Source organism: Alosa pseudoharengus, unplaced genomic scaffold (genome assembly GCF_046254945.1).
Source record: "Alosa pseudoharengus isolate Yale_2024_CS ecotype anadromous, Long Island Sound unplaced genomic scaffold, YU_APseudo_1.1 YU_APseudo_1.1_scf_24, whole genome shotgun sequence".
Taxonomy (NCBI): Eukaryota; Metazoa; Chordata; class Actinopteri; order Clupeiformes; family Clupeidae; genus Alosa; species Alosa pseudoharengus.
Genome location: NW_027468689.1, coordinates 11,814,890 through 11,831,247, shown reverse-complemented (window position 1 = coordinate 11,831,247; position 16,358 = coordinate 11,814,890). Strand labels below are relative to the sequence as shown.

The window sequence follows — 16,358 nt, the reverse complement described above, 5'->3', positions numbered from 1 at the left end:
AAACCTTCAGTGATTGATTAAATTGAATTATATTATTTACTTTTCTCGCGAACCGTTCAACACAGCAATTATCGGCTAACATCGTTTAAAAGCTGAGAAAAAGCTCTTTCATGTGATACTTGTGATGTCTGTGTGATGAATAGGCTACTTCGTGAGTAGTTCAACTGAGAAGAATGGGGAATTTGGACACACGTTCTTGCGCTGTCACTTTCTCCACTGCGTAGGCTAAAAGACTAAATTAATTTGCGCTGTAAATGCTAAGATTATTTTGACAGGCCACAGGCTAAATAAAAATCGCTATTAGTAGGACACAAAGCAGAATATTGAAAGAAGGGGGCACCAAGGCCACCGTGGCCTGTAAACCTATGATTTTCAAAGGGGCTTCACGGCCAACGCAAGGGGCTACGACGGCCGCCGTGAAATTCCTTCCCTGGTGTCACATGTTCGAGTCCACACATGTAGTTTTACGACAGTTCCCCTGCCTAATCGGTCTTTGCCGTAAAGTGCGTTAAAGCGTGTGTACACTGCGACTCACACGTGAAGGTAAGCTAAGGCGTGAATTTGACTTAGTAATAAATATAGTACCGTCTATGTTATGACAGGTATGACTAAACGCTTGGTCGTGTCTTTGGACCAGTCTCAATTTATACATTGTGTAGAATGTGATGTGTGACCTGATTTAGAGGAATTAGATAATCTTAGTTCCCAGACTGCTAGATAGCCATTCAGCACCTAACCAAAGCTCTAACAGTAACATTAGCCTAGTTTACTTCTCTACCGGCACGTGGCATTGTCAGGAAAATGAAAATATTGGCATCGACACAGCGCATACTGTAGTCATCTGTACACATTTTGTAATTATTGCTGTTGGTCAGGTGTTAAGTGTAGTAAATCCTACAGTTTTCGCTATCTAGGTAGCAAGCTATCTTGGTAGCTTGTTGTTAGCTAAGTTAGCAAGCAAGCAAGTGAGTGCTGTTCCTACCTTTCCGTTGACTTGGAATTCATAATTTGGTGCTTTTGGCATGTGTTTTGTTTTATTGTGACAGTGTCACCATGGACGGAAAGCCAAAAAAGAAGTCATTTGCTCCCAAGGACGGGATAAAATCCAAAGGAGAAGGTGGTGCTATGTCAGGTATAGGTTATTTTCTGTGTTCATTTTCTTATTTATTTTGACAGTGGTGATGAGTTACCCCTACTTGTTTTCGTTATCTTGAGTTGATAAATGAATGCATATCTTTCACAATTTCTAGTGAAAGGGTTTTCCTTTTTTGTCCTTTTTATATAGGTAAACCTAAAGGTAAAGCTTTAGGTGGAAAGCATCCTTTCAAGCCACACAACACTGGCAAGGGCAAGAAGTTTGATGCAGCAGGAAAGAAATTCAACAATGAAGGAAAGAAGTTTCAAGGAGCAGGGAAGAAGTTTCAAGGAGCAGGGAATAAGTTTCAGGGAGCAGGGAAGAAGTTTCAAGGAGAAGGGAAGAAGTTTCAAGGAGAGGGGAAGAAATTCCAAGGAGCAGGGAAGAAATTCCCACAAAAGTTCTCCAAGAAGACCCCAACTGATGGAAAATTTTCCAAGAAGAGGAAGTTTCAACCAGGGAAGGAGGGTGAGGATGGTGAGTATTTCTCGAAGTGCTTGGTGAGGGTATAGTACAGGCAGGGGTTAAAGTGGGGGGGAACGGGGAGGAATGCAGTTTATGCAACCTCAGATAAATTAATAATAAATATATTCTTTCATACCAACGATATAGCGCGATGATATTGTTAAAATAAATGGTGAGTTATTTTTTCGCGTGTACAGAGGTGACCAAGAACTAGCAATTCTTGTCCAAAAAGTATTGCTACACCACGATATTCAATATGTTGTCCAATAGTGAGTCATTTTTCCCCGTTGCACTGACACTGGATTTGAGGGTTCCCCCACCTGACAAATCCCACTTTAACCACTGAGTACAGGTCATAACCCCCTGTTTACCTTATAGTAAAAATGACCATGACTAATGACAATGACCAATTTCAGGTTCAGAGGCAAAGAAACCTAAATGGGATGAGTTTAAACAGAAGAAGAAGGATTTAAAGCAGAATCGTCAGCAAAATGAACGGAAAGAAACATTTCACATCATTACCAGAGCAAAGCAGGTGTGGGAAGCAGTTAGGAGGTGAGTAACACAGAAATGACCCATGGACTCATTGGACTATGTGTTGGACACCATGATGTAGTGTCATTCATTTGTTCAGCATTTTAGTTGAGAGTTCTTCAGGCTTTATCCCTGATTGATGTATAGTTGTTTATGCTGTACAGGTTGACCTCACCATTCACCATGACTGGGTTGAATCTCTCCTAACATTTTGCCTAATCACTTTTCCAGGAAAGACTGTGATAAAGACAAGCGGACCAAACTGATGAAAGAGCTGCATGGCCTTGTACAAGGGAAGATCAAATCTGTGAGTGTGTTGCTGGTTTTCTCATTATGTGCTTAGATCCCACAATATTTGCAAAGATATTGACTGGTTGATTGAAGTTCAAAATGGAGTGAGCAATACGTCTTTTGTTAGTCTCCTTGTTCTTGGCAGTTTAATTATAATGTAGTCAAAGTCTGATGTTTTTTGTATATAGTATTGCTTTAGATAATAGGCAGTGTCACATTTGGTGGGTTCGGTTGACTTAGTGTGCCTAATGAGAGGTTGTCTGTTCTCCAGATTGCCTTCGCACATGACTCAACACGTGTGCTACAGTGTTTTATCCAGTTTGGCAGTGAAACGCAGAGACAAGAAGTGTTTGATGAACTCAAAGGTGAGTACTCTGCCCTCTGCTGTCACATCGATTAACTGATCCATTGGTGAAGTCTTTCATGTTGGAGTTAGGGTTGTCTGTTTAATATTATTAGTAATGCCTATCAGAAGGCAATCAGTTTCCTGTTCTAAAAAAGAGCTGATTTAAAGACGTACAAATCTTTAGTGCTGCCCCCAGGCAGAAAGTCATATGATGTATTTTCTTCTATTTTTCAGATCACATTGTTGAGTTGAGCAAATCTAAATATGCCAGAAATATTGTTAAGAAATTTTTAATGTATGGGTAAGTCTTATTTTTACTTGCTACTTTTATGAGAAGATTCTCAAACACTTCATATCCACACGTTTTTTTCCCTGGTCTGGTCTGATGTTCCCATATAGTTTGTAGACAATAATTGTTTGTAACTAAGAGGATCTGAGCCATAGTTGTATGTTCAGTAAATGGCCACAGCCTGACTGTCTTTTCTCCCACAGGAGCAAGCAGCAGGTCGGAGAGGTGATGGTGGCCTTTAAGGGAAACGTGCGGCAGATGCTGCGTCACTCAGAGGCCTCGTCGGTGGTGGAGTACGCCTACAACGACAAGGCCATCCTCTCACAGCGCCTCATGCTCACTGAGGAGCTCTATGGAAACACATTCCAAGTACTCAAGGTATGGACAGTTTTTTTTTTTTTTTTTTTTTTTGAATGATGAAAAATGATTCCTTTTTTTTTTTTGATTACGAGTTTGCCATCGTCAATCCACATACCTGGGCAGTTATTGGTATGTAGCCTAGAGGTTGCTTTGAAGGTACTTGATTTAATCTATACCCACATATATGCCTTAGATCAAACATAACAATACAAGAATCGCGTGCTAACTGTTGGGGGTATACACAGACCTGTGTATATATAAATGCATTTGTACTCGTATGAGGGTATGCAGTTGACCGTATTTGGCTCTGTGTACAGTATGGGTACTCTGAGTTCAGTGGTGAAGCTGCGCTTACAGGGAAGCTATGCTAGGCGCGTAACTAAAGCGTTCCGTTCGCGTTGCGTCTGCTGCAACAATTAGCTTACACTATAATCAATGGAAGTAGCTACAACAGACGTGATGGCGGCGCATACGTTTGAAAAAAATAGACCAGTCTTCTAAAATGGATTTTACGCGTCGCGAACGGAATTCTTCAGTTACACGCCTGGTGTAGCTTCCCTGTAAGGGTAAAGCTTAGCTGCATGTGTATATTCTAACCGCTAAAGTCAGAATTTATACATAATGAGATGTCCACATCTACAGTTGATTTGGATGCCACTGTTTGACGTTGTTTATGTATTTTACATAGAGGTGTTTTTATTTTCAGGTCATATTTGTTTAATATTTAGTTTTGCCTCAGTGTTTGGTTGGGCTCCTTACTACATTGATTAATCGATTAGTCTACTATTAAGTACTATTGACTTAATTGGCAAGTGTTGAAAATTCTGCAACTCCAGCTTCTTAAATCTGAATGTTTTCTGGTTTATTTATTGCTTGATGGTAATGACCTGAATATCTTTGGCGGGCGGACAAAATAAGGCCTTTGAAGATGTCATCTTGGGCTTCGAGGAACTCTGATTGACATTTTCGAACATTTTATCGACCAAACACCAAATTGACTTAACTGTGGATAATGGTGGTAAAAATTGGTCTCCTAGTTACTTATAATTTTGACAGTGTATTAAAGTACAGTGCTTTGTGTTGCAGTCCACAGTTTGTCCTACACTAGACAAGGTTCTTGAAAGTAACCCAGGCAAGTTAGATGGCATCATGGAAGAGATGAAACAGATTCTCACACCTATGTCACAAAAGTGAGTACAACATTTAAAATGTCTCTATTTATACAAATAATATTGTTACATTTTTTTATTCCTACAATACTCCTACAAGTTCTTTCTAGAATTCACTGAACACTGGAATTCTCTTTCTGTGTGAAACAGAGAAGCGGTTGTCAAACATTCCCTGGTTCATAAAGTGTTCCTGGATTTCTTTCTCCATGCCCCAGCCAAACAAAGAACGGTAAGCATCACACTCTGCTTTAACACTGTCACTGCTTTCCACTGCTGTTTAATGGGGCCGTAGGTTACTGTGCATCTCCTAACTGTGTTCCTTGTGTAGGAGATGATCGAGTCCATCAGGGAGTCGGTCGTGTACTTCGCCCACACACACGATGGGGCGCGGGTTGCCATGCACTGCCTGTGGCACGGAACACCCAAGGTGAGGCCGAATGGTCACATGCGGTCAAGCATCCATCCATCCGTGTTTGTCCGTCATGTAAATCGGTTGTATCTATTCTTTCAAATGAACATTCACTATGCTGTGCTTGCTTTTTCAGGACAGGAAAGTCATCGTCAAAACCATGAAGACCTACATAGACAAATTTGCCATGGTAAGTTAAGTGGTCTTAGATTGTTTTAAGTCTCAGCTCATAGAAAGCAGAGATTTTGTGCGATTTTATAATGTGATGCATATATGTGTGTTTTCTTTTTCTCTCTCCAGGGCGAGTATGCACACCTGGCACTCTTGGCTGCCTTCGACTGTATTGATGACACCAAATTAGTCAAGCAACTTATCATATCAGTGAGTCATTCCCAAGTTTGACCAAATGCTTGACTACTGTTACCTGTTTCACTGAAGTAATTACATGTTTGTGATCAAGAGTCGAAATTAAGGTTCCTTTCATAGAAGTCTAAATGTTTGGACAACATATTTGCACGAAATCACGCTTGTAATTAAATTCATGTGTTCATATTAGTCCTTACACACCAAGGATGACATTCTGACATTAATTTGTCATGGCAACAAATTTCGTCCTCGTTGTACAAAGACTAATAAGAACACGTATTTATTTACCATCATGATTTCATGCAAACATTATGTCCGAAAATTCAGACTTCGTGTGAAGGGGCCTTTAGTGTTTGTGACAGAGTGCACTCTGTTCTTCTACAGTATGATAGCATGCATATTCCAGCGTTAACCCAGCTTTTACCCTCTGACCTGCAGGAGATCATCTCTTCCCTCACTGACGTCATCAGTAACAAACATGGCAGGAAGGTGTTGCTGTATCTGCTCAGTCCTCGGGACCCAGCTCATCTGCTGCCCGAGATCATCCAGCTGCTGGAGAAGGGAGACGGCAACGCACACAGGTCTGGAACTGCGTGCCGCTGAATAAAACGTTCAGCGTTGTTATTACAAACAGGATGGACAAAAAGTTTCGTGGCACCTACATGTCGTGCTTTTAATGTGGGTGGTGGGGGTTATTATTTAGACCGTCACTCCAAATAGTTAATTCCAAGAACTGTCAGGCTAGTTTGTATTAATATCAATATAATGTCATGCTGTAATAATCTAATGAATATTGTGAAGTAAGGTAATAATAATCTAGATATAATATAGGAAAGTAATAATAGTCTAATCAATATAATATAGTAAGGTAATAATCTAATGAATATAATGTAATAATATAATAAATTAATGAATGTAATGTAATAATATCACAATGTAATGAATGTAATGTAATAATATCATAATTGAATGAATATAATGTAATAATGTTTTGAATGATGTTCATGTGCTCTGTGCTCCTGCAGTAAGAAGGACACGGCGGTGAGGCGGCGTGAGCTGCTGGAGGCCATCTCCCCAACGCTGCTAACACACCTGACGGAAAACGCACGCACCATGGCCACAGACAAGGCCTCCTGCGTCGCCGTGAGCGACATCCTGGGTGCAGCGCTCGGCGACCTTCGACCCGCCATGGAGGCAGTGGCCGATCTAGCTGCCGACGAGTTTGTTCCTGGTGGTGTGGACGGACAGGTGTGACCACTCAATATGTCTCCACTAAGCTCTCTTTCCCTGCCTCTGTTGTTTATTCCCCATTCTACGTCACGTAGTCTGTGAAGACGAGAGCGTTTAATACTTATTAGTGTCTGTTTTTACTGGGGCATTAGACAGCTGCTCGTAGCTGGTCCTTATGGATGTGACTGCATAATTAAATGGCTTCGAGGCCTGCGATATATTGTGTGATTCCATCCTGATGTCCTCTGTTGCAGCTGCACATGGTGGAACACCCTGCGGGTCATCTGGTGCTGAAGTGGCTGATTGAACAGGACTCCAAGATGAAGGAATCAGGCAGAGAAGGTGAGGGCTGGGGGACCACTTGCAGGCTGTAGCTGCAGCCAAACTGGTTATTTATCAAACGGAAATGTGTTCACATAGGTAGATGTTGCCAACTTGTTGCGCATGAAAATTGCCGAAATTACAAAGAAGTGTAAATACCTTTTGGATGTTTCATTAGATGGCCTGTGCAAATGCATTTTGAATATTAAATGTAGCACTGGAGGCCAAGGCAAGTCTTTATTTATACATCTTTGATGCAGAGCTAGTTCAGCTTCACCAGTTTTTGCTTGCAATGTGCCATGCAAGTAATGTGTACAAACTAGAACTCTGTAGAATTGAGTGCTAGGTTTTTAATGTATGAGGTAATAAAGGCAGTATAGTTGTGTGCCAGATGGAGCTATTTAGATGGAGCAGTTTAACACCACTAGAGATAAAGTTGATATGAATAACTATATTGGGCCTCTGGAGGGAGCTGTAACTCTAGAAAACAGCCAAAGTCTACACCGTCATTTGAGTTACTTTACAGCAACACAGTCAGCCTTCCATACTGTGCTCTGTTTTCTGTTTTCATTTTTCATGATTCAAAGAACCATTAAGTCCATTTGCTTTAAAAAGCAAATTTATCATGGCCGGTGTGTTATTTTCTTATTGTTAGAAGGGCTGCAACTGCAACTGATGATTATTTTCATAGTTGATAATCAATTAGTTGTTTGATTGATAAAATGATGGACAATTTTAAGAAAACTTTGAACAGTGTTTCCCAAAGCATGAGATTATTTCTTCAAATGCCTTGTTTTGTGCACAAGCCGCAGATATTAGTTGGAGATAGATTTAGTTTACTGTCATAGAGGTGTAAGTAAAACTGAAAATATTCAAGTTTAAGAATCTGCAATCAGAACGTTGAGGTATTTTACTGAACATAATGACCTAAACTGATTAACCGATTTCCGAAATAGTTGGCGATTAATTTCATAGTTGACCATTAATCGATTCACCGATTAATTGTTGCAGCCCTAATTGTTACACGTCTGATCACCGTCTGCTGTGTCTGGTCACTCTAAACCTGCTGAAATTTCTGAATTTTATTCCATTTCATCACTTCAACACCATTGATTATCTTTTAATGGAGTCTTGATCCCCATCGCATGTGTTGTGTTTAATTAGTAGAGGCACAGCCTTGAACTTGCATGACTTTGAACCCCTGGCTGCAGAATTGAGACCCTAAATCAGGGATGGTAACTTGTCATCTTTTGGCGAAATTCCCCTTTTTTACTTTAAAGGGATGGCGGAGGCTTGACCTGTCCTATTTTGCCTCCGATTGGCTGACCGTGATGTTCTTACCCCAACCCTAAGAAGTCTCACTTCTCATGTGTAAAACTAACCAACACATTAAACCATTTGCCCAGGGATGTGGGGATGGGCTGGTACACTCTTAAAAACGAATGTGTTGAAAATAACACGTGTGTTGTTGTTTTTTTTAAACACATCTCTATGTCTAGATAGGGACAACTCAGTTTGTGTTGTTTCTAACACATTAGTTTTAAGAGTGTAAGTGAGTGTTGACCAGAGAGTGTCAATCTAATGGACTATCTGTTCTGTCTGTCCACAGAACGTTTCTCCAGGGTGTTACTGGACAAGGTGGGGCTAGAGAAGATGAAGGGCTGGACTGCAGTCAACCGTGGAGCCATGGTCCTTGGCTGGTGAGTACACATCTACTCTACTGAGTAAAACACATGAAGTGAATGGAGTGGGATTGAGAAGACCCTTTTATCCAAAGCGACAGGGACTCACAACATGGGGTTTGGATTTCCAACCTGAGGTGCGTTCAAATTCCTTAAACGGAAGCAACGTGTTCGTCTAAACAGATGCATGTGAACTATTTTGTGTAAACATTCCATCTCAAGGGTAACTCTGTTCCACTCCCAACATGTTCACAGAGAACTACCTCCTCAAACGGTCGCGGAAAACTCGAGGCAAACAGTAAACTGTCTGCAGACGTTCGCCAATGTTCGACTGTGTTTGCAGATTTGTACGCATCCCTGTGCTGACCATTTTTCAGGCGATGATGTCTCCACCACTCCATAGGGGCCTCCTGCTACACGTTCAGTACTGCACAAACAACATAACTCTACGAATAGATACTACACGTAGCACACAGTCGATATGAAACAGTACATTATACTGCCATTCTCACAATAAGCACGCTACATCAACCACACAGAGGTTTTCAGTGAAGTGGAGCTACAAGTTTCAATTGTAAGAACAAGAGAAGAGTTCACAATCCTCCACCAAGCCAGATTTCTTGCCCTCCCTTAAGTTTCTAAGGATGGATTAATCATCCAGGCTTTATGTTTTTATCCTGAAAAGCTTCATTCCCAGCCATCAGTGCTGAGAGAAAAAGCGTCCGAGCATGCTCAGTTGCCCCACTTCTCAGGACTCGCACAATTACGCAGGCTCAGGATGCCAATCAGATGCCCGCCCCGAGCTGGGATTACCTTTTCTCCACTCCCCCCTTCTTTTCTTCGCTGCTCTCATCCTCGCCCCCTCTATTCATCCCTCTATTATTCACCTATCCCCTCTCTGACTCTCCCTCCTCCCCTCTCTAGTCCTCCTCTTCATGTAAAACAGACGTTGAGCAGTGTTTATGTTTTTCATGTTTTTTTTTTCTTTACTTTTCTCAAACATTTTTCAATTCAGGAAGTTTGTGATTCCAGAACAGACAGATCAGTATTTGTTGTTTTTGAAATTGAACTGATAATCTCACTGTTGAATGGCTTAAACCCCATTATTCTACACTGCACAATTTAAATGGTTACATGCAGTGTTGAATGGTCTTTTTTCCTATGAATTGCAGCGTAAACATTGTGTTTTGTGTTTGACTTACAGCCTACTTCAGAGTGCAGATGAGGGAGTGGCTGAAGAAGTCAAACAGGCTCTGAAGGCCATCGTCCCGGACCTCAAGGAGATCCAGAACTCTAAAGGAGTTGAGGCGCTACTGGAGAAGCTTGGCTGAGGGAGGCAGTTGTGAGAGACACTACCGTGTGTAAGTGATGGATGCTCCAACAGACGGATGCCTCGTTTTTCCAAAACATCTAAACAGGTCTGAAAAAACCTGGGTGCTGTTCACAGCAGGCGTTTGCATTTGTCAAGTGTCTCTGCCTGAGAGATGTCTCTCTTTGGACCTTCACTGCCACTTTGGTCCTGCCCTGCTGCCATTTGATGTGTGCAGTCTTGTCGTACATACAGTTATCTGCTATTGAATGGACACAGTTCTTGAACTATTTTTTTTTGTTTGTTTGAAATGTTGCCATGAAATAATGATTTTTATGTATTTAAATATAAAATACATCCATAACAATTTTGGTCCAGTCTTCCATTCTTAAAAGTTTGCATGTTACAAGTGGTTACAATCCCTATTAGGTTTTTCAGTATTTAAACATGTATCTGAAATTTGCCCCCCCTTATAATTACAATGAGAATGTTTTGCATTGTGTGCGCAGAGACCAGTTTAAGTCCAGCGCATACCACTGTATACTGGTTTTCAAAACTAGTCACATGGAAAAATACGTCACCACACCCTCATAGTTAGCTGAAATGGTGTATGAAATCTGGGCTCAATATCTGGATGTTTAGGCGCTCACAAATTTGATGTTTTACATACACATTTATTCATATTCATCTTCACCTTCATAGTGGGTGGAGTGAATGCAGTCATGACCTTGTAATTTAAATCTGGAGCATGTTGTCTGTTAGAAGTCTCATACAATCTGCTTGACTGAGTGCGGAGTGAGTAATTGCTTTTACTCTTGACATATCTTTCCCAATCCCTGGCATCCTTCTAGTTTTTACGGATTCATTTTTATTTTTTTTATAGGATCATCAATGCCTGCATGGATGCTGAACATACTTTTAAATCAAAAGTCAATAACTTTTAAAAGAAATCAATCGAGATGGCTATACTAATTGCGCAATGGCTATTGTAGAATGACTCGACATTTTACCCAATCGGAAAGCATGCATATCAAAACAGAATGTAATCATTAATGTTTTTTGTGGCCTGCTCATAAATCGGCTTTATGTGATCAGGTCTTCTGGACTGACAGATTTCCACAGAGCGGGGAAGTATTGGGTCTTTGTGTATGTCCACCAAATGTTGCCTTTCCAACTGATAATCTGAGCTACCCCCTCCTTCCACGACACAGGATTAGAATTAGGATAGTGATCCATCACATCAACCATATAAATATGTGGGGTTTTTTTATTGTTTGTTGAAGTAGCAAAAATAAAAATTATTTGAAACAGGCATATAGATTTGCCTCATATGTTCACATCATATAGGCTGAGAAGATTTATTTCACTGTGTAGAATATTAGACCCATATAGGCCTAAAATCCAAAGAGATTAGTTCCATATCACTATTCAGCATCAAAGATAATCTTGCAGAAATGAGGCAGGCCTCAGTGAATAGATTTATGACTGGTTTACAAATCTGTCCATGCAAATTATGTGAAAAAAAAGTAGTTCATAGCTGGTCACCCGATTGAAGTGAATAGGGTGCAAACTAATTCTCTAGCCATGACCATCTCAAACCTATACAGATATGTTATGTAATAGGCTAGTGCTTTCTAACGGTCCTAGGAATGGAATTGGCTTTCAGTAAGTGCAATACATAATGCCTCAATCAACCGGGAATTCTGTGATGGCAATTCTCTGCTCCCGGCTCGTTGTCGAACGTAGCATAATTTGGCGGCCAAGGCTCCTGCACCCGTCTAGCTTCTACGGAGCCGTCTGCGATCTTTTTAATAGCTCTCTTGACAAAGCGAAGCTTGCCACGGACCTTCTGAGTGGAGGTGAACTCGTGGGATTTCAGTTTGCTATAATAGTCTGAAAATTTGTTGTAGAGAATAGAGATAGGCATGCCGTTCAGAATGATCCCAAAGGAAATGCAGGCGAAGGCGAAGAGCCGGCCCAGGTGAGTCTCTGGGTACATATCTCCGTAGCCCACGGTAGAGATGCTTACCTAAAAGAAAATCATGGACCCATTAGAAAATGTAAGCGTTTGTCTGCAACATATTTAACAGAATAACAGAATATGCTAGGAGAGAGCACAACACAGAATTAATTTACATTGGGTGCTTAACTGCACAAACATCGATAGCCTTGACCTGTCCCTGACCTCAACACATCGAATTCTCGCTCACCACTGTTACTGTTAAGGACAAATTGGTTGGCAGCATACATTTAAATGGGAGAATTCTTAACTCTGAAGTGATCAAATATTACTGTATATTAATTGTCAGTAGGCTAATATGAAGGCAGGCCAATTACGAAAACGGAATCACCTACCAACCAGCTTATCCAATGCTAAAATGTTATACACACATACTGTATTGAACATCTTTTAAAAGTCAAAGGACCTTTTTCATTAAGACTGTATTTAATGTATATTTGGTTACTTGTAGGCGTGACTGGCCTGTTTGCTCACTTAAAGAAAATGTCATGGCATAGTAGCATTTTGGATTTCCCCTACATTTCTGTGACATGCAGTGGATTGGTTTTAACCTACAGTTTAACAGGAGCACAACTTCATGGACAGCCTTGGAATATGGATTACTTTTGTAAGGGACAAGCATGAGTGGCAGGGCCTATTAATGCTGTTACACTGAGACTTGCTCAAAGGAAGTGTTTAATAGCATTACAGAGTGCAGCCCAGAGACACAATCCTGCTCTGGCCCCTGGCCAGTTGATTTGTGCTTCAGCATCCTGACCACCAAGGATAAGGGAAACTGTAGGATTGGGTATATATCATTTTGATCAAATGAGTGAATTTTGCCATTTAAAAAAAAAAAGAAAAAAAAAAAACTATTCAACTTCTTATATAGAATGCAATGAGTAGTTATCCTCACATATTTGGAAATGCTGCATTCAAGGCTTTTTGAAGTTATCTGTGTCAGACAAAGATTATCTTAAGTCCCATAAGCTCCAAAGGGCAGACACTTATGTGCTACTGTTCCATGTAGAATTGTAGCCTAGACTTATTGTACTAATACTATTTCTACAGATAACAGAAACATAGCTAAAATGATAACTGCCAAAGGAAATAAAATATGATACTAAGAAAGTTATTTATTTAACAAATGAATCAAATATAAATCATTTGTTGATTCAATATGAAATTAATCAGTTATAATAAATCAAACTTTCTGGCATTGGTGTGCAACTATTCTTCTTTAAAACATAATACATAATTTGCTACAAATATGTTTTTGAATAATAATGTTGCACATCAGAAAACTGTAGTTTATTGTTAAAATCAACTGGTGCGTTTCCCAAAACCATAGTTGCTAACTTGTGGCAATGGGTAATTGGGTGGCAATGAGTAATTGCATTGCAACCGACAAAGTTGCTAACTTTAACTTAGTTAGCAACTATGGTTTTGGGAAACGCACCCCTGTAGTATTAAATTGTATTTTTTACAAATCAGATATGCAGTGCATGACAAAAAAAAAATGTTGATGATATTAATTGTGGAAGTGAGTAGGTTAGAATATAGCCTACTCACAAAAATATATATTTTGTTTATGTTAGCCTGTGAACCATATACTCCCTGAGACTAAGACCCCTATGCTTACGGTAATACTGTCAAACTGCCCTATAATGTTGGTCTACATACAGAATTGAACAACAACAACTGTATCTGTAAAAGTGTATCAGTCGCGCTGCTGTATGAAGGTAGGTGTAGGCATGTGTTAAGGTACTTACAGCAGCCCACCACCAGGCATGTGGTATACTGGTGAAGTTGGTCTTGTGGACATCGTGCTCCACCGTGTACACCATGGCGGAGAAGGTGAAGATGCCCATGGCGATGAAGAGGAAGAGGCAGCCCACCTGCTGGTAGCATTGGCGCAGCGTGAAGCCGAACGCCCGCAGTCCCGTGGAGTGGCGCGCCAGCTTGAGGATCCTGAAGATGCGCATGAGCCTCATGATGCGCAGCACCTGGCCGAGCTTGCCCACGCGGTTGACCGTCTCGATGTCGTCGTGGTGTGCACGGTCATCCTTCTCGAGGTACTCGAGGAACATCTGCAGGTACAGTGGCAGGATGGCGATGAGGTCGACCTGGTTGAGCATGCTCCGGCCGAAGCGCTTCAGGTCGGGTGTGGAGATCAGACGCAGGATGTACTCCATGGTGAAGAAGGCGATGCAGGTGGTCTCAACGTACTCCGCGTGCGAGTGACCGCTCAGCTGACCCGAGGGCGTGGTGTACTGCATCTCCTCCACCGTGCTGAGAGTCATAGCCACCAGGGACACGAGCACAAAGAAGCTGGAGGCCACGGCCATGAGCTTGGCTGTGACTGAGGAGAAGGGCATCTCCATCATGTTCCAGATCATCCGCCGTATTTCTCCAAAGGCCATCTCCTCGAACAGCTCCTCATGCTCCTCCGTCTCCACCTCGGCTTCGAGTTCCCTCTGGATCTTCAGCTGGTCGTTCAGCTCGTCCTGACGTTCCTCGAAGGAGATGCGGCAGCATCTGTGTGTGTTCTTGATCCGGACGCCCCAGTAGTTAATCTCCTCCAGGAAGTTGCGAGGGCACAACTCGTCCTTGATCCAGAGCACACCCGTCCGGTAGAAATTGAAAATGTTGTGGAAAATGTCTGGATCCCTGTCAAAGAAAAACTCATTGTTTTGGACAATGTAGTCATCGCATAGGTCCAGCTTCCTGTTGTGGTCGGTGTACGTTGCGAGACGACCTATCCTTGTCTTGGGGTACTTCGCTGCTGCCCGGTAGGAGATCTGGTACACCTTGCCTCCTACATTGATGTTGAGCATGTAGTTCTTGGCTGGAGAGGCTAGCCTCATCGGAGTCATAGCCATTATCTTGTCATCATCTTCATCCTCATATTCAGCATAGATATCGTAGATATCTTTGCTTAGCTCCGTCATGGAGTTCCATGGCTTTACCCAGCTGTGTTGGGCGAATGGCAGGTCGATGTCCTCCCCTGGGTCTTTCACTGTTGGGGTTGGACATCCCACCTTGTAGTTTGGAAAGAGGCTTTGCCTCCTATTCTTGAGCTTCTGCATCCTGCCGGACTTGTGACCAATGGGACTGGTAAGTTACTGTATGTCTGGAGGCATCCCTCAGTGTAACAATGCTCTCTAACACACACACAGGCACACACATAGAACATGTACAGGAGCAGGCTGCGGGTGTCTAATATGCTGACTGAGAGGATCTGGGTGCTTAAAGGTTTAAATACCATTATCCTCTTCCTCTGATCAACTCACTCTGTCTCCGCCCAACCTCTCTCATTCACCCATCGTGAGGAAATCCATAGGGGGTCACACAACATAGGGAGTAACACAACATAGGCCCACAGTTAAACATTACACTTGATAAACATGGGGATACACTCAAATACACACAAATATTGACCCACACAAAGTAATTTATCACTTAGGAATTATGTGTTGTATATGGCATATAGAAAGTGCATCTCATACACTCAATAAAACATTGACCAGTGAGGTGAATTGATTTGAGAAGTTAGTCCATTATGCACTTCTCAAAACACAGTGGCCCTTATGTTATGTAAGTATGGTCACTTACAATTATTCACACTTGATCAAATAATCAAATGAAATATTGAACATCTGACTCTATCCACTGCTGCATGTAGACTACGTATGACTGGAGCCTATGGTGTTTCAGGGAATTCTAGTATTTGTGTCACAAAAAGAAAGCACAAATCAATCAGCGATGGAAAGAGATTTATCACAATTCAGTATCTTTTGCCCTTGGGAATTATGCCCAGGCTTCTTGGGGCATGCAGATTACAAGGCTCAGATTACGAGTTTGTGATGTCATAGGTCAGGTGGCCAAAGCCCTCAAGGTCTTATTTACACTGCTTTGTAATGCCTGTGAACACATGAACCATACTCCATTGCTTATTGCAAACATTCCAAACAGAAAAAAAATAAGTGCTCACATTTAAAATGCTACTTCATGTTCATATTATATTTGTTTATGAGTGAATTTAAAACCACGCTGGCATCCAGATGTCCAGATCCAGGAAGCTTTTTCGTCATTGATTTGGATAATTAACAAACTCCATCTACTCATACCAGACAAGTCTAAACAGCACTTCCAGAAGTACAGTACATGTCAGTTAGATATTCAATTTAACATGAAATGTGTGACTGACTCCAGTAAATGCACTATAGCACACACAGTTAAGTGTTTTTTTACTTTATGTAGCTAAATTGCTTCATCTGTACAAATACATGCCACCAATATGACCAACCCGGTCAGGGACTGGTCTTTGCCACGTCAGTCTACATTAATAAGAACAAACTGGTTTATCCTGATCAAAAAGCATTGGGTCTCAGTATCCTCTATATGTATGCATATAATCTGCCCTGCCACATGGTTTATGCAGTTGACCTCT

The 16,358-nt window shown here is 41.4% G+C and overlaps 2 protein-coding genes across 3 annotated transcripts; one reads left to right on the top strand and one right to left on the bottom strand.

Annotated features, from left to right (window-relative positions):
- Positions 1 to 480: 480 nt before the first annotated feature.
- On the top strand, positions 481 to 10,273 carry pum3 (pumilio RNA-binding family member 3). 2 transcript variants are annotated; one of them, XM_076303159.1, is made up of 18 exons: positions 481 to 543; positions 1,047 to 1,132; positions 1,286 to 1,612; positions 2,017 to 2,155; positions 2,366 to 2,441; positions 2,697 to 2,790; positions 3,006 to 3,072; positions 3,264 to 3,438; positions 4,507 to 4,610; positions 4,740 to 4,818; positions 4,918 to 5,016; positions 5,135 to 5,188; positions 5,299 to 5,379; positions 5,803 to 5,945; positions 6,390 to 6,612; positions 6,849 to 6,936; positions 8,525 to 8,615; positions 9,802 to 10,273. In XM_076303159.1, exons 2-18 carry the CDS (start codon positions 1,054 to 1,056, stop codon positions 9,926 to 9,928), a joined length of 2,046 nt encoding a protein of 681 aa, XP_076159274.1. In that variant the 5' UTR covers positions 481 to 543; positions 1,047 to 1,053; the 3' UTR covers positions 9,929 to 10,273. The 2 variants fall into 2 exon arrangements, with proteins under 2 accessions (XP_076159274.1, XP_076159275.1); XM_076303160.1 differs by lacking the exon at positions 481 to 543 and adding an exon at positions 584 to 602.
- Positions 10,274 to 11,596: 1,323 nt separating this feature from the next.
- kcnv2a (potassium channel, subfamily V, member 2a) lies at positions 11,597 to 14,994 on the bottom strand. Its single transcript, XM_076302459.1, has 2 exons — positions 13,678 to 14,994; positions 11,597 to 11,935 (listed from the first exon to the last, which is right to left on the bottom strand). Exons 1-2 carry the CDS (start codon positions 14,992 to 14,994, stop codon positions 11,597 to 11,599), a joined length of 1,656 nt encoding a protein of 551 aa, XP_076158574.1.
- Positions 14,995 to 16,358: the final 1,364 nt, after the last annotated feature.